The sequence below is a fragment of the Nerophis ophidion genome, linkage group LG16 (assembly GCF_033978795.1).
Source record: "Nerophis ophidion isolate RoL-2023_Sa linkage group LG16, RoL_Noph_v1.0, whole genome shotgun sequence".
Classification (NCBI taxonomy): Eukaryota; Metazoa; Chordata; class Actinopteri; order Syngnathiformes; family Syngnathidae; genus Nerophis; species Nerophis ophidion.
In genome coordinates, this window is record NC_084626.1 from 21,374,365 (window position 1) to 21,399,453 (window position 25,089).

General features: G+C 39.0%; 2 protein-coding genes across 2 annotated transcripts in view; both read right to left on the reverse strand.

Annotated features, from left to right (window-relative positions):
* Positions 1-421: 421 nt before the first annotated feature.
* LOC133535129 (PAK4-inhibitor inka2-like) lies at positions 422-4,121 on the reverse strand. The gene is made up of 2 exons (XM_061874644.1): positions 3,982-4,121; positions 422-1,370 (listed from the first exon to the last, which is right to left on the reverse strand). The coding sequence occupies exons 1-2, from the start codon at positions 3,982-3,984 to the stop codon at positions 507-509; spliced, it is 867 nt and encodes a 288-aa protein (XP_061730628.1). The 5' UTR covers positions 3,985-4,121; the 3' UTR covers positions 422-506.
* A 3,475-nt stretch (positions 4,122-7,596) lies between these two features.
* gnai2b (guanine nucleotide binding protein (G protein), alpha inhibiting activity polypeptide 2b) overlaps positions 7,597-25,089 on the reverse strand; it is a 95,069-nt gene continuing 77,576 nt past the window's right edge. The window contains exons 4-9 of the mRNA XM_061874645.1: positions 23,897-24,057; positions 20,567-20,695; positions 15,715-15,844; positions 15,394-15,547; positions 13,134-13,326; positions 7,597-7,864 (exon numbers count right to left, since the gene is read on the reverse strand). Of these exons, the coding sequence (XP_061730629.1) occupies positions 13,136-13,326; positions 15,394-15,547; positions 15,715-15,844; positions 20,567-20,695; positions 23,897-24,057 (765 nt within the window). The 3' untranslated portion in view covers positions 7,597-7,864; positions 13,134-13,135. The remainder of the gene's footprint in view (positions 7,865-13,133; positions 13,327-15,393; positions 15,548-15,714; positions 15,845-20,566; positions 20,696-23,896; positions 24,058-25,089) is intronic.

A 25,089-nucleotide genomic window follows, 5' to 3' on the forward strand; every position in this document is an offset into this window, starting at 1 on the left:
TTATGGCTGGTAACTAGGGTTGATGAGTAGGGGTGCGGTTTTTAACTAGCAGTAAGGCTGGTAACTAGGGTTGGTAACTAGGAGTATGGTTGGTAACTAGGGTGATGTTGGTAACTCGGGGTGAGGTTGGTTGTCGAGGTTATGGCTGGTAACTAGGGTTGATAAGTAGGGGTGCGGTTGTTAACTAGCAGTAAGGCTGGTAACTAGGGTTGGTAACTAAGGGTGAGGTTTGTAACAAAGGTTGGTAACTAGCAGTATGACTGGTACATAGAGGTAATGCTGGAAACTTGGGGTGATGTTGGTTATTAGGGTTATGGCTGGTAACTAGAGTTGGTAACTAGGGGTAAGGTTAGTTATTAAGAGTTAGGTTGGTGACTAGGGGTGCAGTTAAGTTTCTAGCGATTAGGAGAGACAACAGAAATACTTTTATAGGAAATGTTTTTATTGCTTTTTAAGATAAAAAAGAAGGATGCTGATTTAGTGGAAAATGTCAGTCGAATGATGAGTCATATGTAGGTGATGATGTCGTTGCATATTATGGGCTGTCGACTGCCCGTCTTCATGAGGGCGGTGAAATGATGCCAGTCTGAGTCGAGCGCGTGAATGCCCGTGTGGGACTGGTGGAAGAAAGGCTTGAGACGTGGGTGTCCCACTGGGCAGGACATGCGCTTGGGGGCTTCATTAGTCTGTCCCGCCCTGGGCCTCATGTCCACACTTTTGGACACGCTCGCCAGTCTGCGCCTCATGTTGATTAAAATGTCTTTGGCCAGACGTCGCCCAACGCTGGGCTTTAGTTCCACCTGGTCCGGACACTCTGGGAGGTCCATCCAGTTCTTGATCAGATCTGCAAAACTGTTGTCCCCAAGAACCAGAGGCTGTCTGTTCCGGCTGCGGCTCAGCAAGGACGCGGTCCAGTCCTCCGGCTCGCTGGCCTCAAAGGAAGTCCAGCGCTCCAAGCAGGCGTCTGAAGTGGATTTGGGGCGCACCCGGCCCGCAGGGCCCGTGTTTGTGCGCAGGCAGGCGGACGCGGACACCCTGACGTTTCTTGCCCGTCTCAGAACCACACCTTCGTCCTGCCAAGAGGCCTCCGAGTAGCCAGAATCAAAGTCCACGCTGCCGGGGGAGCCTTGAGTCCATCGCTCGCCGTCTTCCTCGCCTTCGCCTTCTTCCTCCGGAGGGTTGGCGAGGCAGCAGGCCGAGTCGTAGGAGTTGACCTCGGACATGCGCTGACAGGACAGTCGCTCCTGCTGCTGAACTCCTTGCCTGCAGTGACGCGTGGCCACGAAGGAGGAGCGGACACACGGCTCGCTCAGCGGCCTCGGCCTGCTCGCCATCACGTGAGCGCTGCCACTGGAGTGTCGCACACACAACTAGTACACAAACAAACACAAACTCTTAAAATCCTGACTGCAACACAACCAAAACCAGTAAGATTCCTCCCAGCTGAGATCACTGAACTCGGAGGGCTAAAACATTCTTGATCTCAGAGCGACGCCTTTTAATGGACGATTATCACTACAGTCAGAGAGCAGGATGCACACACACACACACACACACACACACACACACACACACACACACACACACACACACACACACACACACATCTGTCTCAGAGGATGTTGACTAATTTACCAGCGCACTCAAATGCACCACAAGGACCTTTTTGTAGACTCACTAATCTTTAAGGAAACTTTCTGATAATTACAAACATTGTACCCCGCCTTCCACATGAGTGCAACTGGGATAGACTCCAGCCCCCAGCGACTTCGAAAGGGACAAGCGGTAGGAAATGGATGGATGGATGGTGTGCGTAAACTGTCAAACTTGACATGCTGATTGGACATTTTATTGGGTACACCAAAGTAGTACCTTGCAAATATACTGCCAGATGTCAGCTTTTACCTTTGAAAACCTGTCTTGTGCTCACAGGAATAAAGTGTGATTTATAAACTTCTTATAAACTTTTTAAGTGTTTATTGTAACTTTCACTTCAAAAAGCACAGAATTGAAACCAAAATTGGTAAGCCAATACTGTAGTGATGTTTTATTCCTTTTATAGCACACATACTTAAAAGTAGACATGAGACAGCAGTGAAAGCTCTGATCTCATTGTCCAATTATTGTACTCTTTTAGCTCATTATAACTAACAATATTAATAATTAATTATAATTAAAAAAACACCAACAAGGTCTTCCTTATTATCTGCTCTGCCTTCCACAAGTTGCAAACATAAAATCATTTGGTAAATATATTACTGTTTTGTATTAACATATGTATATACATGTATATATATATATATATATATATATATATATATATGTATATATATTTATACTGTACATATATATATATATATAAATATATATATATATATATATATATATATCCATCCATTTTCTACCGCTTATTCCCTTTTGGGGTCGCGTGGGGCGCTGGCGCCTATCTCAGCTACAATCGGGCGGAAGGCGGGGTACACCCTGGACAAGTCGCCACCTCATCGCAGGGCCAACACAGATAGACAGACAACCTTCACACTCACATTCACACACTAGGGACAATTTAGTGTTGCCAATCAACCTATCCCCAGGTGCATGTTTTTGGAAGTGGGAGGAAGCCGGAGTACCCGGAGGGAACCCACGCATTCACGGGGAGAACATGCAAACTTCACACAGAAAGATCCCGAGCCTGGATTTAAACCCAGGACTGCAGGAACTTCGTATTGTGAGGCAGACGCACTAACCCCTCTGCCATATATATATATATATCATCCATCCATCCATTTTTTACCGCTTGTCCCGTTGGGGGTGGCGGGAGGTCGCTGGTGCTTATATCAGCTGCGTTCGGGCGGAAGGTGGCATACACCCTGGACAAGTCGCCCTCTCATCACAGGGCCAAGACTGATAGACAACATTCACACTCACACACATACATATTTATATCTCCCCCCGATTGCAGCTGAGATTGGCACCAGCGCCCCCTGCGACCCCAAAGGGAATAAGCGGTAGAAAATGGATGGATGGATGCATATATATATATATATAGGAAAACTTTTATAGGGGGATCATTTTCACCATTAATTAGTTGCTTATTAACATGCAAATTAGTAACATATCGGCTCTTAATTAGTCATTATTAAGTACTTATTAATGCCTTATTCTGCATGGCCTTATTATTCAACCAGTAAGTCATTAACTAAGAATCTTCCCTCAATAACCTCAGATTTATTGCTTATTAGTAACCCTAACCCTAACGTTCCCCTAGTGTCCAAATAACTCTAAATTAAGTCTTTGTTCCTTAGAATATGTACCTCATACTAAAGTGTTACCATATACATGTGTGTGTATATACACACACACACACACATACACACACACACACATACACACATACATACATACATACATACATACATACATATATATATATATATATATATATATATATATATATATTGTAGTACGGTGGCATAGTTGTTCATGCTCGTTCCTTACAACGAGAAGGTTTTGGGTGCGATTCCCGGGCTCAGGGTCTTTATATGTGGAGTGTGCATGTTCTCCCTGCGACTTTGTGGGCTCCCTCCAGCTACAACCGCTTCATCCCACCAGATTGATCGGTCCAGGGAGGGACAAGCGGTAGGAAATGGATGGCCGGATAGATACATAGGTGTGTGTATGCATATATTTATATATATATATATATATATATATATATATATATATATATATATATATATATATATATATATATATACATACACCAGGTATACTTGCAAGCATGTGATGTTGTCACAGCTGTGTGTCTTTGGGGACCATTTGGGACCCCCCACCCCGGCCGACAGCAGTTTGAGCATGTTTTCTTTCACAGCCACAACACAAACTGCTGGTTTTCAATGCACTAAACATGTAAAGAGAATTAATAAGATCTTTTTTTCTTTCTTTTTTTGAAAGAGTTAAAAATGGAGTTAGGAAAAAACTTACCATTACTTGGAAGAGTCTTCAATGATTTCCAAACTCTTTTGAAAGCAGACAATAAAAGTAATAATAAACATATCCGGCATGCAATTTTTCATTTGTCAAGCAAAAGTTGATCAAGTCCATTTGATCTTTATCTGTATCAGTTTTCTTTCTATTTGCTCCACATGAGAACTGTCAGCACACTTTGTAGGAACCAGACTTTGACTTCAGCCAATCAGCGCCGCGCAGGCCAAACTCTCAGCCAACCAGCGAGGCTCTGCACACAAAGCCCCGCCTCCTTTTTAGTAGTACTGTTAAGTGAGTGAAAAGTTCTAATTAATTCCATGGTAAAAAAAAATAGCATTTAAGATCAACTAAAAGTTATTTATTACTTTGGTAAAACATCAGGCATTTTCATAATATTGTGATCAATTTATTACCCTGAGAAATATAATATTCCACGTCCAGTCGACATTTAAAGAGTTTTGCCATCAGGTTCAATTTAAAACCAATTGCAAAAGAATAAACATCCAGTGAGAAAATTATGTTTGAATCATATAATATTCAGGGGTGTATCTGGAAACAAGAACGTTTTAATAAAGTCCACATTTTAGCCTTTGTAAAAATCTGACTGGGCTTACATTATGAGCAGGACACAAGTCGCCATCTGGTGGTGACTTGTAGTCATGACTTGTGATATTAGCACACTATGTTGCATTAACATTTTTCACACGTTTGAGTCAAATGTTTCATTGTTTTAATGCCGAATGCTTCGCTGCTCAGGGGCGTCACTAGATTAGAAGAACAGGGGGGCTTGGGCCCCAGGAGGTTCGTTTGTTGCGAGCAAAAAAGTTGTTTTTCTGTCAGCAATATTATGAGTTTTTGGCCCTGCTATGGGGTGTCCAGGGTGTACCCCGCTTTACGCCCGAGTGCAACTGGGATAGGCTCCAGCACCCCCGTGACCCCAAGAGGGACAAGCGGTAGAAAATGCATATTACAAATCAATCACATAGTGTTATGATGCGACCTAAGTGTGAACTCTCCCGCGCTCGGGTCACATAATGGCAAATAATGATGAGGCTTATTAGAATGGTCATCATTATTCACCCAAATAGAGGGATAAAAATAAATAGCTGACAAATTGACATAAACGGACAAAAATATTTTTTAAGGATCTCAGGTCAATCCTCGACAGATCGCCAACACACTCTTCGGAGCAGACATGATTAATTGATTAAAACTTTTATTAGTAGATTGCACAGGTCAGTACATATTCCGTACAATTGACCAGTAAATGGTAACACCGGAATACGTTTTTCAACTTGTTTAAGTCAGGGTCCACGTAAATCAATTCATGGTAATCGAGGCAAATGTCCACATAAAATTGGGGAGACATCTTCTTTAATAATCTTCTCCACGGTTATGAAAATGGTTGACTTTGATTGCACAAAATCCTTGAAATTTCCACAAATGTGCCGGTACTGAGACAACTACAATTAAAGACCTACTGAAATGAGATTTTCTTATTTAAACGGGGATAGCAGGTCCATTCTATGTGTCATACTTGATCATTTCGCGATATTGCCATATTTTTGCTGAAAGGATTTAGTAGAGAACATCCACGATAAAATTTGCAACTTTTGGTCGCTAATAAAAAAGCCTTGCCTGTACCGGAATTAGAAGACGATGTGCGCGTGATGTCACGGGTTGTAGAGCTTCTCACATCCTCACATTGTTTATAATCATGGCCAGCAGCAGCGAGAGCGATTCAGACCGAGAAAGAGACAATTTCCCCATTAATTTGAGCGAGGATGAAAGATTTGTGGATGAGGAAAGTGAGAGTGAAGGACTATAAAAAATAAAAATAAAAAAGACGAGGGCAGTGGGAGCGATTCAGATGTTATTAGACACATTTACTAGGATAATTCTGGAAAATCCCTTATCTGCTTATTGTGTTACTAGTGTTTTAGTGAGATTATATGGTCGTACCTGAAAGTCGGAGGGGGGAGGCCACGAGTGTGGTGACTGGCAGTGTCTTCGATGGAAGCCACATTTCCCGACGAGGCAAGGCAGCTGGGCTGAGATTTTTTTTTTTCCCCCCTCCTCCACGGTGGAAGCATCCGACGGTCGGGGGCGGCCGGTTGGAGGAGGCAAGAGAGTCCGCAGCTGCAGGAGGCACGACGCAAGCTCTCCGCTCATAACTACGGTAAGAGCCGACTTATATCCACCATTTTCTCACCGAAACCTGCCGGTTGACATGTGGTAGGGAACCATGTTCGCTTGACCGCTCTGTTCCATAGTAAAGCTTCACTGTCATCTTTCGGGAATGTAAACAAGGAAACACCGGCTGTGTTTGTGTCGCTAAAGGCAGGCGCAATACACCGCTTCCCACCTACATCTTTCCTCTTTGACGTCTCCATTATTAATTGAACAAATTGCAAAAGATTCAGCAACACAGATGTCCATAATACTGTGGAAATATGCGATGAAAAGAGACGACATAGCTGTGAACGGTGCTGGACCAAAATGTCCTCTACAATGCGTGACGTCACACGCACGCGTCATCATACCGCAACGTTTTAGCATGATACTTCCGCGCGAAATTTAAAATTGCAATTTAGTAAACTAAAAAGGCTGTATTGGCATGTGTTGCAATGTTAATATTTCATCATTGATATTTAAACTATCAGACTGCGTGGTCGGTAGTAGTGGGTTTCAGTAGGCCTTTAAAGCATGTTTACTTCCGAGTTTACTTCCGTAAACACTGCAGGATGTGTGACGTCATGACGCCATGTCTGTATTTGGGTCAGTTTGCATTCACATTGGAGTCTGGATAAAAAATGTTTTAATAATGTGAACGACTACATTAAAAGATCTGATTTGACCAAAAAAAAAAAAATCGGAAATGGACATCCTAATAAATAGGGCAAAGTCACAAATGTGGACTCGGGAAGGACTGTACTTGGGATTTTGGGGCTTAGAGAATGAAAAGAAGACAATCATAATATTACATTACGTTTTCTTATATTGCACATACAACTCTCCTAAAATTAATAAAAATCTAACAATTTTAGAATGTTTTTTATTTCTCACTTGATTCTCATTTTTTAAACTTAATTGGCTGAAATATGAGACAAGAAAAACTGAAAAAAATCAGACACAAACTGACTTGTGTTAAATACATTTATGAACATTAATAGTAGAAATTAGCCCTACAGAATGATTTTCTATGAATTCAACAGAAATCAAGGCACAAACATAAACAAGTCAATCAAAACAAACAACAATTAACGACATAAATCATTTCAAAGCTCACAGATAGTTTTTTGTAAACATTTTCAGAGGAGAAGGGGGGGCAGGCTTACTAATGGAATGTCATGCAGGACAATATTATTATTATTGTAGTTTTATAAAAGTAATGTAATTCACCATCTCTTGTCATTAAAAAAAAAAAAATTGTGAATTGGATTCAAATGTGACTTCTTAAAAAGGTTCTGAAAGATGGAGGACACTTAAAGTTTTTTTTTTAAATAGTTTTTCTTTTATAGAATAAACATTATGGAATGAGCTAAAATGTTTATTAAAGGGGTGTGTGCCTGCGTATGTGTGTGTGTGTGTGTGTGTGTGTGTGTGTGCGTGTTTGTGTGTGTGTGTGTGTGTGTGTGTGTGTGTGTGTGTGCGTGTGTGTGTGTGTGTGTGTGTGTGTGTGTGTGTGTGTGTGTGTGTGTGTGTGTGTGTGTGTGTGTGTGTGTGTGTGTGTGTGTGCGTGTTTGTGTGACAAAGTATTCCAGGTCAATACTCAGACAAAAAATGCGGCGTTGTCTTTTTCAAACGTTTGTCTTTCCAGTAATCTTGAATGTTTTTTATGATGAAAATCATCATCATAATCATCATCTTCATGCTGCATCTGCATAAAAACAAACAATACGTTTATTAGTGATGATACCTTTCACATTTGAAACCATACGTTACCTATTCCTGCTACATTGGAATTGATACCAGTATTCAACAATATCAATATTCAGTACTTTTGTGTGTTTTCATGTGTAATACATTTGACTGATAAAATATTTTTTTTAATGTTAAATTTAACAGTGAGCTCATGTGGTTTTCTTACGCTTGTATCATTTGCAAATATGCATTGATTTCAGTTGGTCCTAGGTGTGTTGTTGTAGTCAGTGAGTAGTCTTTGCCATTAAGTTGACTGTGCCAGTGTTGTCATTTTTTGAGCCCTACAAAGTGTTTATACTGTAAGTATTATACTTATTACACACTGGCTGTTTATGTTAAAACGAGCATATTAGTGGTAGTTTATTTTAAAAAATTGGAGATGTTGAAATCACCATGTAAAATCACTAATGCTAATCAGTAGCATGTATATAACCTAGGGGTGTGGGGAAAAATTGATTCGAATACGAATTGAATCGAATACGTTGTGCGATTCAGAATCGATTCTCTTTTTTTTTTTTTTTAATCGATTTTTATTTATTTTTTAAATTTTTATTTAATTTTTTTATCAATCCAACAAACCGCTATACAGCAATACCATAACAATGCAATCCAATTCCAAAACCAAAACTGACCCAGCAACACTCAGAATTGCAATAAACAGAGCAAATGAGAGGAGACACAACAATATTAGTTATTATTTCAGCGTAGCAGTGATTAAAAATCACTCATTTACATTATCATTAGACATTTATAAAAAAAAAAAAAAGAACAATAGTGTCACAGATGCTTAAACTTGCATCGCATCTCATAAACTTGACAACACACTGTGTCCAATGTTTTCACAAAGATAAAATAAGTCATATTTTTGGTTCGTTTAATAGTTAAAACAAATTTACATTATTGCAATCAGTTGATAAAACATTGTCCTTTACAATTATAAAAGCTTTTTTTTTTTAAATCTACTACTCTGCTAGCATGTCAGCAGACTGGGGTAGATCCTGCTGAAATCCTATGTATTGAATGAATACAGAATTGTTTTAAATCGGAAAAATATCATTTTTGAATCAAGAATCGCGTTGAATCGAAAAAAATCGATATATTATCGAATTGCGACCCCAAGAATCGATATTGAATTGAATTGTGGGACACCCAAAGATTCGCAGCCCTAATATAACCTATCCAGAGTAAATTAGCATCGAGCTAACACATTTTGAAAAGCGTAGCCTTACTTTCAAGTGCTTTGTATCAGACATGCTTTGTTGCCATTGAAAACGACAACATTTCTTAGAGGCAGTCCACTACAAATACGTTTGTTTGCCCTCCAAGTATTTGAGTCTGCAACCTGATGTGACGTTACGTGCAAAAAATATCAAAGTATGGTACTGTTTGGTCTTACATAACTCTGTACTCAGTAGAGGGAGGGGCCAGTGGTTTTTGTGTCTGCTGAAACAAGATTTTGTTTTTGTGGCAATATTTTGTCTTTATTATCATTATTATTATTATTAATAGACCGTGAAGGGCCTCTAAACTAAAGGTAACATCAAACACTCAGTATGTTTACGTGCACTAAAAAACTCATGACTTCATTTTCTGGAAAGTAGGTTTTTCATCTAAAACTTAAAAGTTTTTACATGCATCTTGTCTCCAAGGTTTGATATTGAAAGCAATTGTCATTTTAAAAATGGATTAACATATTTAGATGATGCAACTATTCAGCAGTTATATACTCAGTGGCTTAGTGTGTCCGCCCTGAGATCGGTAGGTTGTGAGTTCAAACCCCGGCCGAGTCATACCAAAGACTATACAAATGGGACCAATTACCTCCCGGCTCGGCACTCAGCATCAAGGGTTGGAATTGGGGGTTAAATCACCAGAAATGATTCCCGGGCGCGGCACCGTTGCTGCCCACTGCTTCCCTCACGTCCCAGGGGGTGAACAAGGGGATGGGTTAAATGCAGAGGACAAATTTCACCACACTTGGGGTGTGTGTGACAATCATTGGTACTTTAACTTAACTTTAACTTAAAGGGGAACATTATCACAATTTCAGAAGGGTTAAAACCAATAAAAATCAGTTCCAAGTGGCTTATTTTATTTTTCGAAGTTTTTCTCAAAATTTTACCCATCATGGAATATCCCGAAAAAAGGTTTTAAATCCGCCCGTCCATTATTCTGTGACGTCACATAGTGATGCCAATACAAACAAACATGGTGGATAGAACAGCAAGATATAGCGACATTAGCTCGGATTCAGACTCGGATTTCAGCGGCTTAAGCGATTCAACAGATTACGCATGTATTGAAACGGATGGTTGGAGTGTGGAGACAGATAGCGAAAACGAAATTAAAGAAGAAACTGAAGCTATTGAGCGAATAGCTACTGAAGCTATTCGGCGATCGCCTTCTAACCAACGATTGCATCTTTTGACCACTGGAGCAACTTAAATCTGTCGATTGGTAAGTGTTTGTTTGGCATTAAATGTGGGTGGAGGGAAACGCTGGATGCAAATATAACTACAAATGTACATACAGCTAGACTAAATAGCATGTTAGCATTGAATAGCTGGCAGTCATGCCGTGACCAAATATGTCTGATTCGCCGACAGCGAACAATTGAAAGCCAATTTCACCCTTTTAGAGTTCGGAAATCGGTTAAAAAAACATATTGTCTTTTTTCTGCAACATCAAGGTATGTATTGACGCTTACATAGGTCTGGTGATAATGTTCCCCTTTAAGCAGTTCCATCTTGCATGTAAACACTCCCATTATCCATCATCGTATTTAAAAATGTTAAACACACGTGTCATACTTTTCCGACGTGAAACCCAGGGTGTACAGTAGATGATCAGATAGTACAATATTTACATTATGATGTCTGTATTTCATCAATAATGTTTTTCTTTAAGTGATTGATTGTATGTACACACCAACCTGTCTAGGGACTATAGGCGGAAATTAGCCTTTGGCTAAGACTGACATACTTGCATATTGTACAATATATACTGTATATGTTCATTGGCACGTGCTATCCCTATTTTGAACAAAGAATTGAGATTGATCCAACCAGTGGCGTCATTTGACCTTTTTAGGGGTCTAAATATTCTTTAAAATATTCTTAAACAACCCTAAATTATTTGCTGTTGTTCATTTACTTATTTTATAAAATAGTGCCAGCAATTTTAATATTAAATAGTTAGAACAGGGGTGTCAAAGTCATTTTAGATCGGGGGCCACATGGATAAAAATCTACTCCCAAGTTGGCCGTACTGGTAAAATCCCGGCATGACAACTTAAAAATTAAAAGAACTTCAGATTGTTTTTTTTGTTTTTTTAAATAAAACAAGCACATTCCGAAAATGTATAAATCATAATGTTGTTGGGTTTTTTTACACTTACATTTTGCGGTTAATAGTATTCTATCTTTATTTGTAGTTATTTATATTTTCGGAATAAATTATGTGACAATGTTCATCAGTCAACTCACTGGTGTTAATTTTCAATCCATCAAGACAAAAAATTATAAAAAAATCAAATTACAGAATGTTATATATTTAGTTTGCTAATTTTTTTCGACTAGTGCACTAACATCATGTGGTTTATTTATTTATTTATTACATACGTAGCATCAGCTACAAATATAAAAAATAACTGCTATAGCCACATCTAGTGGACACATTTAGAACAGCAGTTTCTTTCATTTAAAAATTTCGGCTAATTTTTATACTTAGTAGGCTGCATAAAACCTGTTCGCGGGCCAGATCCGGCGCTTGAGCCGTTGTGTGACACCCCTGAGTTAGAATATGAGTTCTAATAATTGCTGTTATCTACTGCCCCGCTGGGTCCTATTCAGACTTTATTAGTGAATTCTCAGAGTTTGTTGCTGATCTAGTGGCACACGCCGACAATATAAATATAATGTGGGACTTTAATATCCATATGAATACCCCATCAGACCCTCCATGCGTGGCGCTCTAGACTATAATTGATAGCTGTGGTCTTACACAAAAAGTAAATGAACCCACGCATCGCAACAGTAATATGATAGATCTAGTGCTTGTCAGGGGTGTCACCACCTCCAAAGTTATGGTACTCCCGTATACTAAAGTAATGTCCGATCATTACCGTATAAAATTCGAAGTTCTGACTCATTGTCAACAAGCTATTAATAATAATCATGAATTTCTTTAATAAGAAAATTTAATTCAATACAAAGGAGATTAGAGACAACGCGTTCCAGTTACAACTGGGTTTTATTAACACAGATACGAATGTACTGTATATACGGCGGATATTGCCCTCCAAAATAGTCTCTTTCTGTTTGATGAAATAACATTAGAGGAACTACTACGGCGTGTAAATGGGATAAAACAAACACCATGTTTACTTGACCCACTTCTTGGGAAACTTATCAAGGAACTGTTTGTAATATTAGGACCATCATTGCTAAATATTATAAACATATCACTTTCCTCTGGTACTGTTCCCCTAGCATTCAAAAAAGCGGTTATTCATCCTAACCTCGATCCTGACCTCATGGTAAACTACCGGTCTTTGTCCCACCTTCCATTTATTTCGAAAATCCTCGAAAAAATTGTTGCACAGCTGCTAATTTAACACTTAGCGTCTAACAATCTCTGTGAACCCTTTCAATCCAGTTTCAGGGCAAATCACTCTACGGAGACTGCCTCGCAAAAATGACTGATGATCTATTGCTAACGATGGATTCTGATGCGTCATCTATGTTGCTGCTTCTTGATCTTAGCGCTGCTTTCGATACCGTCTATCATAATATTTTCTTAGAGCGTATCAAAAACCATATTGGTATGTCAGACTCAGCCTTGTCTTGGTTTAACTCCTATCTTACTGACAGGATGCAGTGCGTCTTCCATAACAATACGACCTCGGACTATTTTAAGGTAACGTGTGGAGTTCCCCAGGGTTCGGTCCTTGGCCCTGCACTCCTCAGCATCTACATGCATCATACACAAATACGGTGTTAGCTTTCACTGTTATGCTGATGACACCCAACTCTACATGCTCGTAAACCTGACCAACACGCCGGATTGTAGTCAGCTGGAGGCGTGTCTTAATGAAATTAAACAATGGATGTCCGCTAACTTTCTGCAATTCAACGCTAAGAAATCAGAAATGCTGATTATTGGTCCTTATGTTTACGTCCTGATAGCTAGTAAGAAGAAAAAGTTACTGCAAAAAGTCAGTGTACCTTCAGAAGAGCCCGCAGTCTTTCAGGTTGTTTTTGATGATGACGTCTGTCACGGCATCGAAGACAAACTGCACGTTCTTGGTGTCTGTGGCACAGGTTAAGTGTGTGTATATCTCCTTGGTGTCCTTCTTCTTGTTTAGCTCCTCAAACTTGCTCTGAATGTAGCTTGCCGCCTCCTCAAACTTGTTGGCGCCTGAGTAGAAGAACACGTTTGGAGAGTTAGCTTTAACTTTTGGAGACCCGCAGAGCGTCCAGCTGTGCGAGTGCGGCGTTTTTCGAATGTGGACACTGCATGACATAGCAACCTGCCACCTTTTTACAGCACATTCCGAAAGCAGCAGAGCACAATAACAGACTTCTCGTCATATAGACGATCTTTGACTATCTCAGCTGCATTCGGGCGGAGGGTGTGGTACACCCTGGACAAGTCGCCACCTCATCACAGGACCAACACATAGACAGACAACATTCACACTCACATTCACACACTAGATACCATTTTAGTGTTCTGCCAACCTCAAAAACAGCACGCTCCAATCCTATAGAGGGGATCCTTGATTAACATTTTTGCAGTCAGATCTTAAAAACAGACAGTGCCCATGGCCGGCTCTACGCAGGGGCAAGAGGGGGCTCTCTGCCCCCTTAAATAAATGTCTTGCCCCCTCAAATCAAAATTTGAGGAAGCAAATTCTAATAAACTCACAAAATTACTACATTACACGTTGACAAAAGTATCTGCACTAGCGGAAAAATCCGCCGTAAAAGGGACACACACGATATAGTAGTGTCGGCTTCCCTCTCATCCCTCCCTCCGCTGTGCGTGTATTCAACATTCCACAGACTTTCGGTGCTACGCAGTTCCTTTTTTTTTTTTTTTTTTTTTTTTTTTTTTTTACAACTTGACAAGAGCAGTGACAGCGAAGGCTCTGAGCAGCAGTGGTTTGGAAGGCAGAGAGCCTCCACTGTCCCTGTAACAAGCTACAAGTCATTTATGATGCTGTTAATGACAGTAAAAATGAAACATGAGGTGTATATCCTGCTTAGCAGTCCTCCTCTGCTGTCCGCTGTTCAGAGCGGAGTCCCTAACAACGGCCCGTTTTACTTAGCAACGCTCTGGCAATCGACTGCTGGAATTCTTTTTCTGTTGTTTGTCTTGTAATTCTACATAGTCAACCTTTAATGTTTCAATCTACATTTTGTAATAAACAAATTATAAGTTTCATTTGATATGACCAAGACACCTAAAAACAAAAACACAGCCGTTTTCATCAATTTACAAGCAAGTGGGCAACACACATATATTGGAGTGAATGAATTTTGTGCCCAGATGAGTGCCCATGTTCTGTTTTATAAATTAGTTTGAGATTCTTTTTTATCATTATTCATCAGACTACCTTTCAGTTGTGTAAATATTGACTGTAGTGTGTGAAGTCCTACTTTGGGTCAAAATTTGAGAGTTAGGCCACCCAGTAAGGATAAATGTTATGTTGTTGGTTGATAAAATCTGGATGAAGGATGTTTTATTTTATTTTATTCATTTTTTAAAATTTTTATTTTTCAGTTCCCCTCCCCCCCCCCGAGGGGTTGCCACATTATTGTGGTCAGGAGGTTTGCGTGCCTCAGTGACCGTAAGAGCTATACCAGCAGGAGCTTAGTCTTCAGGTGGGACACCCAAGTTGGACAGGTCTGAAGGTTGAGGCCTGACAAAGTGCAATCCACTACTCCAGGTTGGGGTTGGACACATAGCTAAAGACCCATTTCAATGAAGAAAGCATCGTTACTATAAGCACAGAACAAAAAGTGCTGGAGTATGATGTTTACACATGATTCCCCCTTCACATTTCTGACTGCCCCCTCATATAAGCATGCCTAGAACCGCCCCTGACAGTGCCCCTGTAACATAAACATTATTTGACTAGCATTTTTGCAGTTGCACCTTAAAAACAGAGCACGCTCCTTTCATATAGATAGGATCCTTGACTAACATTTTTGCAGTCAGATCTTAAAAACAAAGAGTGCCACTGTCACTTAAACATTCTTTGACTAGCATTTTTGCAGTTGCACCTAAAAAACAGAGTGCTCCTGTCATTAAGGCAATCTTTGACTAGCATTTTTGCCAGCCTTAAAAACAGAGAGTGCTCCTGTCATATAGAGAGGATCTTTGTCTAGCATTTTTGCAGTAGGGAAGCAATGTAGAGGATGTTGCAAAGAGGCATTACATGGTGTCATTAGGCATGAGGAGCACAGATGTAGTGTGTACCTGTGTACTCCGGGAAGCAGATGGCGAGGGGGCTGCTCGTAATCTTGTCCTCAAAGAGGTCCTTCTTGTTGAGGAAGAGGATGATGGAGGTCTCGGTGAACCACTTGTTGTTGCAGATCGAGTCAAACAGCTTCATGCTTTCATGCATGCGATTCTAAAGACAGAAGAAGTTCAGTCGGCTTCAACAAGCCGCCACCAGGGGCAGCTGTTGTCTAATATTTCAAATGCTTACAATTCAAATCTGTTCAAACAATTGAGGTGAACTGGTTGACCTCACATGAATTACATTAAGCAGTAATGTGTTAAAAGAATGGTCCTCACCATTTCCTCATCCTCAGCTAGCACCAGGTCGTACGCACTCAACGCAACGCAGAAGATAATGGCAGTGACTCCCTCGAAACAGTGAATCCACTTCTTCCTCTCGGAACGCTGGCCTCCAACATCAAACATCCTGTCAGGCAGCAGGGAGAAGAATTGCTGGTTACAATTTTCAGGATAATAAACACACAGAACAGATGTGTGTGTTTAAAGTATTGCAGCATAAAGTAGCAAAGTTATAACTATATATAACATTTTAATGAGGTCGCTTTAGAAGCTAAAATGAAAATTGATGCCGCTTTTAAAATCTCTTAGTATCCATGGATTATAACAGTGCAGTGATGGGAGATGAAAACAAACACCAAGGCCTTTGAAAGTATGCTTTTTTTAGGCACATGCATGCTTTAAGTATACTTCCCTGCCAGGGGATTTGTAGGGGAGCAGTCACCTAAACCAGGGATTGATTGAAACTTTTATTAGTAGATTGCACAGTTCAGTACATATTCCGTACAATTCAATCAATCAATCAATCAATGTTTACTTATATAGCCCTAAATCACTAGTGTCTCAAAGGGCTGCACAAACCACCACGACATCCTCGGTAGGCCCACATAAGGGCAAGGAAAACTCACACCCAGTGGGACATTGACCACTAAATGGTAACACCCCAATAAGTTTTTCAACTTGTTTAAGTCGGGGTCCACGTTAATCATGTCATGGTACAAATATATACTATCAGCATAATACAGTCATCACACAGGTAAATCATCAATCCATTGGGTGGGATGAGGAGCTTTGGTTGATATTTTTTTCCCAAGATGGCGCCGCTGTAGTGTATGCTGTTGGCAGGAGCTCTGTGCTCTTGTGTCATCCTTTTGTGTTTCCCTCTTGTTTTCATGTGTTATTATATATGTATATATATTTTTTTGCCTTTTGGTCCAGGATACTTTGGGACTGTGTGACAAGGGGTGGCACTTTCGTGACTTCTGCTGTGCTTTTTGTGGACTTCTGGATCTGCCTCCCGGTAGCCTTTTGGCCATGGAGACCAGCTGCTGGGTGTCTGCCACACCAGAGTCAGTTTGGAGAGACTGAAGGAGATGCGGATGAGTGAACAGGGCTGCGGAGCTGGCACTGAGCGCCGGGACGGACAAGCTTCACAGTGTCTTGGCTGAATGAGCAGGTATCGGGCACCTCAGTCTTCTTGGACATATCCTCGCTCATCCATGCGGACTGGACACTTGCCGAGAGTTGGTTGGCAACCGAAAGTGGAGTCGGCTCTCTAGGTTGCTTTGTTGGGTCTGCTCCTGTCTCTGGCCATGCTCCCTCCACCACAGCAGACGACGGCGTGGAACACCGCAGAGGCCACCACAGTGTATATGTTTTCTTTTACTTTTTATTCATAGCTGTGTGTAGAAGTGGCTGGTTGCATCAGCTCCGCTACTTTAATGTCTTTCATGTCCTTTGTGTTCTTTGATTATTTCCCTCTTACACACATGTACAGTAAGAGAGATGTGTACTATGGCTATGAGTTGTTTTTTTCCCTTGGCCTCAGTCTGGACCCCCTCTCCAGGGTGCCCAGGCTTAGACCGATATTTTAATTTTATTTTAATCTTTTGTTTTTTTCTCCCATTCCCCCCCACTTGTTTACCTGTATCTCACCTTTTTTGTAAGAGGCGCCGGAAGTCGGCAGACCCGTCAGCAATCCTGTTCTGTCTCCCTGTAATGTTTGTCTGATCTTGAATGGGATTGTGCTGAAAATTTTAATTTCCCCTAATAAAGTATGTCTGATTCTGATTCTGATATCAGTACTTCAGTCATCAACAATTACATCAACAGAGAAATGGACATTGAAACAGTGTAGGTCTTACTCTATGTTTTATTTATTTATTTTTTATCATGTTCTGTTTGTGTTGTGTTGTTTGCTCGGTCTTCGTATTATCTTTTAACATGTCCATTGTACAGCACTTTGGCTATCCATGTGGTAAATTTTAAATGTGCTTTACAAATAAATTTGATTTGATTTGATTTGATTACTTGGTAGGATATGTACAGCGAGCAGAGAACATAGTGAGTTCAGATAGCATAAGAACAAGTACTTACATTAGAAATACATTTGATTATTTACATTAGGTTATTTACAATCCGGGGAGATGGGATGTGAATGGAGGAGGGTATTAGTAAAGGATTGAAGTTGCCTGGAGGTGTTGTTTTAAAGCGGTTTTGAAGGAATATAGAGATGCACTTACTTTTACACCTGTTGGGAGTGCATTCCACATTGATGTGGCATAGAAAGAGAATGAGTTAAGACCTTTGTAAGATCAAAATCTGGGTTTAACATGGTTTGTGGAGCTCCCCCTGGTGTTGTGGTTATGGCGGTCATTTACGTTAAGGAAGTAGTTTGACATGTACTTCGGTATCAGGGAGGTGTAGCGGATTTTATAGACTAGGCTCAGTGCAAGTTGTTTTACTCTGTCCTCCACCCTGAGCCAGCCCACTTTGGAGAAGTGGGTTGGAGTGAGTTGTGATCTGGGGTGGAGGTCTTAAAGTAACCGGACTAGCTTGTTATGGGATGTTTGGAGTATAGATTTGAGGGTTTTGGAGGTGCTGGGGTACCAGGAGGTGCAAGCGTAATCGAAAAAGGGTTGAATGAGAGTTCCCTCTAGAATCTTCAAGGTGCGTTTGTTGACCAGAGAGGAGATTCTGTAGAAGAATATCGTTCTTTGGTTGACCATTTTGATTACCTTGGTTGCCATTTTATTACAGGAAAGATTGGCCTCTAGAATGGAACCTAGGTAGGTGATCTCATCCTTCCTGGTGATAACAATGTCACCCACTTTTATAGTGAAGTCACTGACTTTCTTAAGGTTGATGTGGGACCCAAATAGGATGGATTCCTTTTTACCTAAGAGTATGGACAGCTTGTTGTCAGCGAGCCAGGTGCAAATATTAAGGAGTTCAGCACTGAGGATTTGTTCCACCTGTGACTTGTCCTTGCCGGATACCAGCAGGCCCGAGTCATCCGCAAACAGGAACAATTTACAGTCGCATGCTGATGGCATGTCATTTACGTTTATTAGGAACAGTAAAGGTCCTAGTATACTGCCTTGGGGGACTCTACGGCTTACTGAGAGGGGAGGGGACACGGTGCCGTTCACCTCGAAATGTTATTCAGTTCTAATAATTGTTAATGATATATCCATTATATTATAATAATATTCACACACACACACACACACACACACACACACACACACACACACACACAAACACACACACACACACACACACAAACACACACACACAAATAAACAAACACATCTGTTCTGATTGTTTATTATCTTGAAAACTGTAACCAGCAATTCTTCACCCTGCTGCCTGACAGAATTTGGACATTATTTAAGATTAAATATATTTTTTTTAAATATCTATTTTTATATTTTTGGACCACTTACCAATACTTGCTGTTCGAAACGGTGTTTTTTAATCTCTTTTTTACATTAATATCCATGGTTATGGTAGTAATAATAGTATATATGCACAATCAATTGTAGTATATGTTCATGCAGTAGTATCATGTAGAGCAGTGGTTCTCAAACTTTTATCAGTGATGTACCCCCTGTGAACTTTTTTTTAATTCAAGTACCCCCTAATCAGAGCAAAGCATTTTTGGTTGAAAAAAAGAGATAAAGAAGTAAAATGCAGCACTATGTCAATAGTTTCTGATTTATTAAATTGTATAAAATATTGCTCACTTGTAGTGCTCTTTCTTGAAATATTTGTAAAAAACCATATAAAAATAACTAAAAACGTGTTGAAAAATAAACAAGTGATTCAATTATAAATAAAGAATTCTACACAGAAAAAAAAAGCGCTATACAAGTACAACCCAGTTATCATTTATCTATTTACACATAGAAGTAATCATCAACATAAAGTGCCCTCTTTGGGGATTGTAATAGAGATCCATCTGGATTCATGAACTTAATTGTAAACATTTCTTCAAAAAAACAAAAAACAAATTTTTAACATCAATATTTATGGAACATTTCCACCAAAAAAATAGCTGTTAACACTGAATATTGCATTGTTGCATTTCTTTTCACAGTTTATGAACTTACATTCATATTTTGTTGAAGTATTATTCAATAAATATATCTAACAAGGATTTTTGAATTGTTGCTATTTTTAGAATATTTAAAAAAAAATCTCACGTACCCCTTGGCATACCTTCATGTACACCCAGGGGTACCCGTACCCCCATTTGAGAACCACTGACGTAGAGTAGTTATTGAGTAGTATTAGTATACATGTACATAACAGAGTAGAAGTAGTAATAGTAGTAGTAGCAGTAGTAGTAGTATAGACTGTATGTGCAAACAGTAATAGTATATTAGCTTGTACAGTAGAGTATTAGTATACATGTACATACAGTGGTAGTATTATCATATACTGCATGTCACTGCATACAGTAGTACTATTAGTACTGTATATACATACAGTAGTAGTATTGTATAATGCACATACAGTAGTATTAGTATATTCACATATAGTGGTAGTATTAGTAAATATGTATCGTAATATAATATTTGTACAAACAGTAGTATTGCAGTAGTATATAAGCTGGTACAAAACTGTCAGTACATTTTTTGAGTGCTGAATAACTGAGTATCTTTACACTTTATACTTCTACTACTACGACTCAAACCACACTTGTCAATCCCCCTATCTTTATAGACAGATAAGGGGAATGACAAGTGTGCTTTGAGTCATCGTAGTAGTAGTAGTAGTAGTAGTAGTAGTAGTAGTAATGGCAAGTAACAGCAATAGCAGTAGTGATGTGCTTGTGTGTTCTTACTTGAAGTGGAGCTCCTTGAAGGTGAAGTGAGTTTCGACAATTCCCGTAGTTTTGACGCGAGTGCGCAACACATCCTGCTGTGTGGGAATGTAATCTGCTGTGGTGATCCTCTCCAAGTCGTTCAGGTAACTACAAACACATGCAGACTAAAACATCTTCTTTTTTACAAATACAGCCACAAATGTTGCTTAATAGATCAGATAATAATTTCTGCAGTTGTAAAATAATAATGGATCACAATAATTAATATTGTCACAACACCAGAATGTCAGTCGTTGATACCTATGAATTTTCACTATTCTCCATATTTCCATTATTTGATACCTCGTAAAAAAAAGCTAACCCATGTATTTTTATATAGACTCTTTAATTAAAAAGGGTTTGAAAGTGTCAAGTATTTAAGATTCGTAAGCAACAACGGAATTTAAGTATTAATATCAGCTGCCAAGAAGTAAACATACGTTTAAAAGTGTTTTAAAACCTCAAGTACATCAAAACAAACAATACTGTTAATATGAAGATCACACATTTATAAAAATGATCATAAATAACAATAATGTCATCTATTTTACATTGTAAAATTAACAGCAGCGGTGTCAAGCCTTCGAGTATATAAAACAAAAAATATTGTTATTGATATTATTTTAATATGGTGGGAGTGCGATGTCATGTCATTTGTAATAACATAGGCTTATATAAAAAATATAACATATTTTTAAAAACACATCTTTGTGTTTTTATTCATTGTTTGTGTCAACATTTCAGTCTTTTCTCATTATGTTATGTCTTTTTACATTTGTTGTTGCTTTTTGTCTATATTTTTGTTTGTATGTAAAGGGATATGAACAAACACAGTTTGCTGCAAGCCGCCTGCGTCTGCCAGACGGGATAGACTTTTGTGATCGGCGTTTAAAAAGGTATTAATCGGCGATGGCCAATCACATATTTTTTCACTAAAATCGTCCGATTGATCGGTGCATAACTCCAAAAAATAATTTGGACTAGCATTTTCCAAAAAAACGCCACAGAGCAACAGCTACGACTTATCAATCAGCAGGTTTTCAAAAATGTTGTGGTGTTCCCGTACTCAATTGTTATCCAGTTTTATTAGCGCAACAAAAATGAAAGCAGGAATACATTCAAAGGGTTGGTTGCCATTTGTGTCCCCAGGCAATAAAATCTATTAATACAATTACATGTAAATGTAATATGTAATCAGAGTTGTTTTATTTGGCTCTTTATTAACAGAGAAGTAATCCTCCTTGCTCTGTTGTCTTTAATAATGCAGCAGTTCAGATAGCACACAAAGAAACAAATATTCATCTTTTCACTGTGCTGAAGTCGTTTGTTTTCAAACATCAACAATTGAGGTCATCTGCTTGCAATATTAAAGAATCCAACCGCAGGCTCTACTAAATAATCAGGTAATAGATCTAGCTTGCTAGTCTCTATGGCTCTCTGGGGAGCTCAGAGTAGGGTTTTGTTTTGTTTTTTCAGGAAAGAGACACCGTTAGACCCACGGCAATATCTGCGGTAATATTAAAACAGTAGTAATAGCGATCGTTCAGCACAATCATGGAAACAAACATGAGGATCCTCACATTTGAAGTGCTCTGCATGCTGCTGGCATACACCATGCACATTCTTTGTTGATTTGTGCGATACATACGATATAAATGACATACATTTGGCGAACGAATACCTTTTAATACTGTGAAAATGGCAATGACACATTTTTGCTGAAATCCTCAATGCATACTTGGGACATGCGATTTCAGGAGGTGGGGGGTGGGGGTGGGCCGGAGGCGTGGTTGGGGGCATGGTTGGGGCAGGGGGCGTGGTTAAGAGGGGAGGAGTATAATTCACCAACTCGAGTATTTCATATATATTTTATATATATATATATGTGGGGCTTCACGGTGGCACAGGGTTTAGTGCGTCTGCCTCACAATACGAAGGTCCTGCAGTCCTGGGTTTAATTCCAGGCTGAGGATCTTTCTGTGTGGAGTTTGCATGTTCTCCCTGTGAATGCGTGGGTTCCCTCCGGGTACTCCGGCTTCCTCCCACCTCCAAAGACATGCACCTGGGGATAGGTGGATTGGCAACACTAAATTGACCCTAGTGTTGTCCATCTGTGTTGGCCCTGCGATGAGGTGGCGACTTGTCCAGGGTGTACCCCGCCTTCCGCCCGATTGTAGCTGAGATAGGAAAATGGATGGATATATATATATGTATGAAATACTTGGCTTTCAGTGAATTCTAGCTATATATATTTATTTTATTATATATATATATAGATAAAAGAAATAGTTGAATTTCAGACGGCACCTATCAAATACACAGTAATAAAAACACAGTTGTTCTACTAACTGTACTGTGCTTGCTGGTTACTAAAAAAGCAGTGAGTTACAAGTTGATAATTCTCGCCTCCATGGTGGAAAATAAAGAGTGATGATCAAGTAAAATTACTCAAAGAACAGTAGTAGGTATGAAAACACTAACCTTATGACGGATTTCTGGCGACATCAATTCATGACGCGATAAACGGAATGATGCAAACACGCTTGTAACTGGATGGTTTCTCATGCAATTCTGCCTTAGAGACTACGGATTTGTAAGTAATGTGCAACTATCATTATTTGATACATGTTTTTATTGATGAGTGTGCTGTTTATGACTGCAATATTGTTAAAATATTTTTTACGTATATTGTGTGCTTAGCTCTTGTGTATCTGCTAGCTCCATGTTTACCTTTTGTAAATGACTTGAGTAAAATACATAAAAAAGGCCCACCTTGTGTGCTCATTGGAGGACATTAAGATGTTAACTGGCTGTCAAGCTTTGCACAAGTAAACACACTGCAGTACTGCTTGTATCGGAAATTATATCACACATTTTACATACAATCTGATATCATCCATTCTTGTTTTTAGGCTGGAATCACTATTGGGACACCATTAAGAACAACATTGATTCTGCTGCTTCATTGTACTTGTTCATAAATCACCACGTGGTCGAAGAGAACAGTGTTTATTTCCACTTTCTCATGCAGTCCACATTATTTTAACCCGTTTTCTATGATTTTTTTTATTGTTGCAGAAATTATGATAATTTCTTGTGTATTTTATTTCTTTATTTTGAGTATAATACTTCGTTAAAGCATGAAATTGTTGTATAACATGAGTCTAGGCATTTCAGAAAAAGCCTTTCTCCAATCACCACCTGCTTCCAATTAACTTATTGTCCTCTTTGCAGTTTATGTAAATTATCAAGTGGCTGTGATTATAATATAAATCACTTTACGGCAGAAAGACAAAAACACACACTTACTATGCCGCCGAGTCGTTGAGCTGGTATTCTCGCGAGCGAGCAAAGCAGCGTTGGATGCCGCCGTCGGCCCACAATCGCTTTATCACGTTGGCCAAGTCCTCAGGAAAGATGCCTTGCTCCTCAGCAGCGGCGGACAAAGCAAAGAGCTGCTGGGCGTCGTCCTGCAGGAGCATATGCAGAAAAAGACAACAAACAACTAAAATTATTTTACAACAAAGAGAACAATAACTCAAGAATGATTAGTGAAGTAGTAATATGTTGGGAATAACACTGTAATTGTATTTAATATGTTTATAGAATAACTCGAAAAAAAATAAATGAAAGGATTTTCAAAATTTTAAAAAAATGTCATATTTGAAAATCAAGCAGACTTTTATTGACAATGATTGAAGAAGAAGAAGAGCTATTCATACCTTGTTTTCACTTCATAGACATTTCTCAAACGTTGTTTGTTAAATTTTTGCACTCAATCAGTGCAATATATAAAAGAATGAAAAATCAATAGAGTTCACATAAAAAGTTTTTAATCAATTGTGATTTCAATACCGGTTATGGGGAGTGAGGTGCATTCATGAACCCCCATAATTCTGAGCATCAACATCACAACACACGCAAATTCTTTTTTGCACGTTTTCTATGTTCTTTATTGTTGCAATAATTATGATAATTTGGTGTGGATTGTAGTGTTAAATTTTTTAACATATTGCCAAGTTATACTTTATTTATATAATTCAAATATTCAAATTTCTAGTCGGTTTAACTTGAATTTTACAAAGTTCCATGAAAATTTACTTTTTATTTATTTTTTATCTTTTTTACAAAAATGTGGATATTTTCAATTTTTTTAAGTACCAGTTGGGACACAATTTTAGCGCTAGCGTTATTTTTTAATATTGATTTGGGATGAGTATCAGCTAAAATTTAAAAAATACGCATCCCTAATCATGACCTTAACTTAATTATTGTGATCACTGTTTCACCCAAAAACAATTACCACTCCACTTCAAGTTAAAGACAGCATAAGTCCATTCCAGACAGTTAATAATAAATAAGTGTACCTATCTCTATTTGACAAGTTTTACATGGTCAAACCTATTCTAACATTGCAAACTACAAAATAATAAAATAATGCGTGATTTCTGCTGATATCGTCCATCTATCCATCAATCTTCTTCCGCTTATCTAAGGTCGGG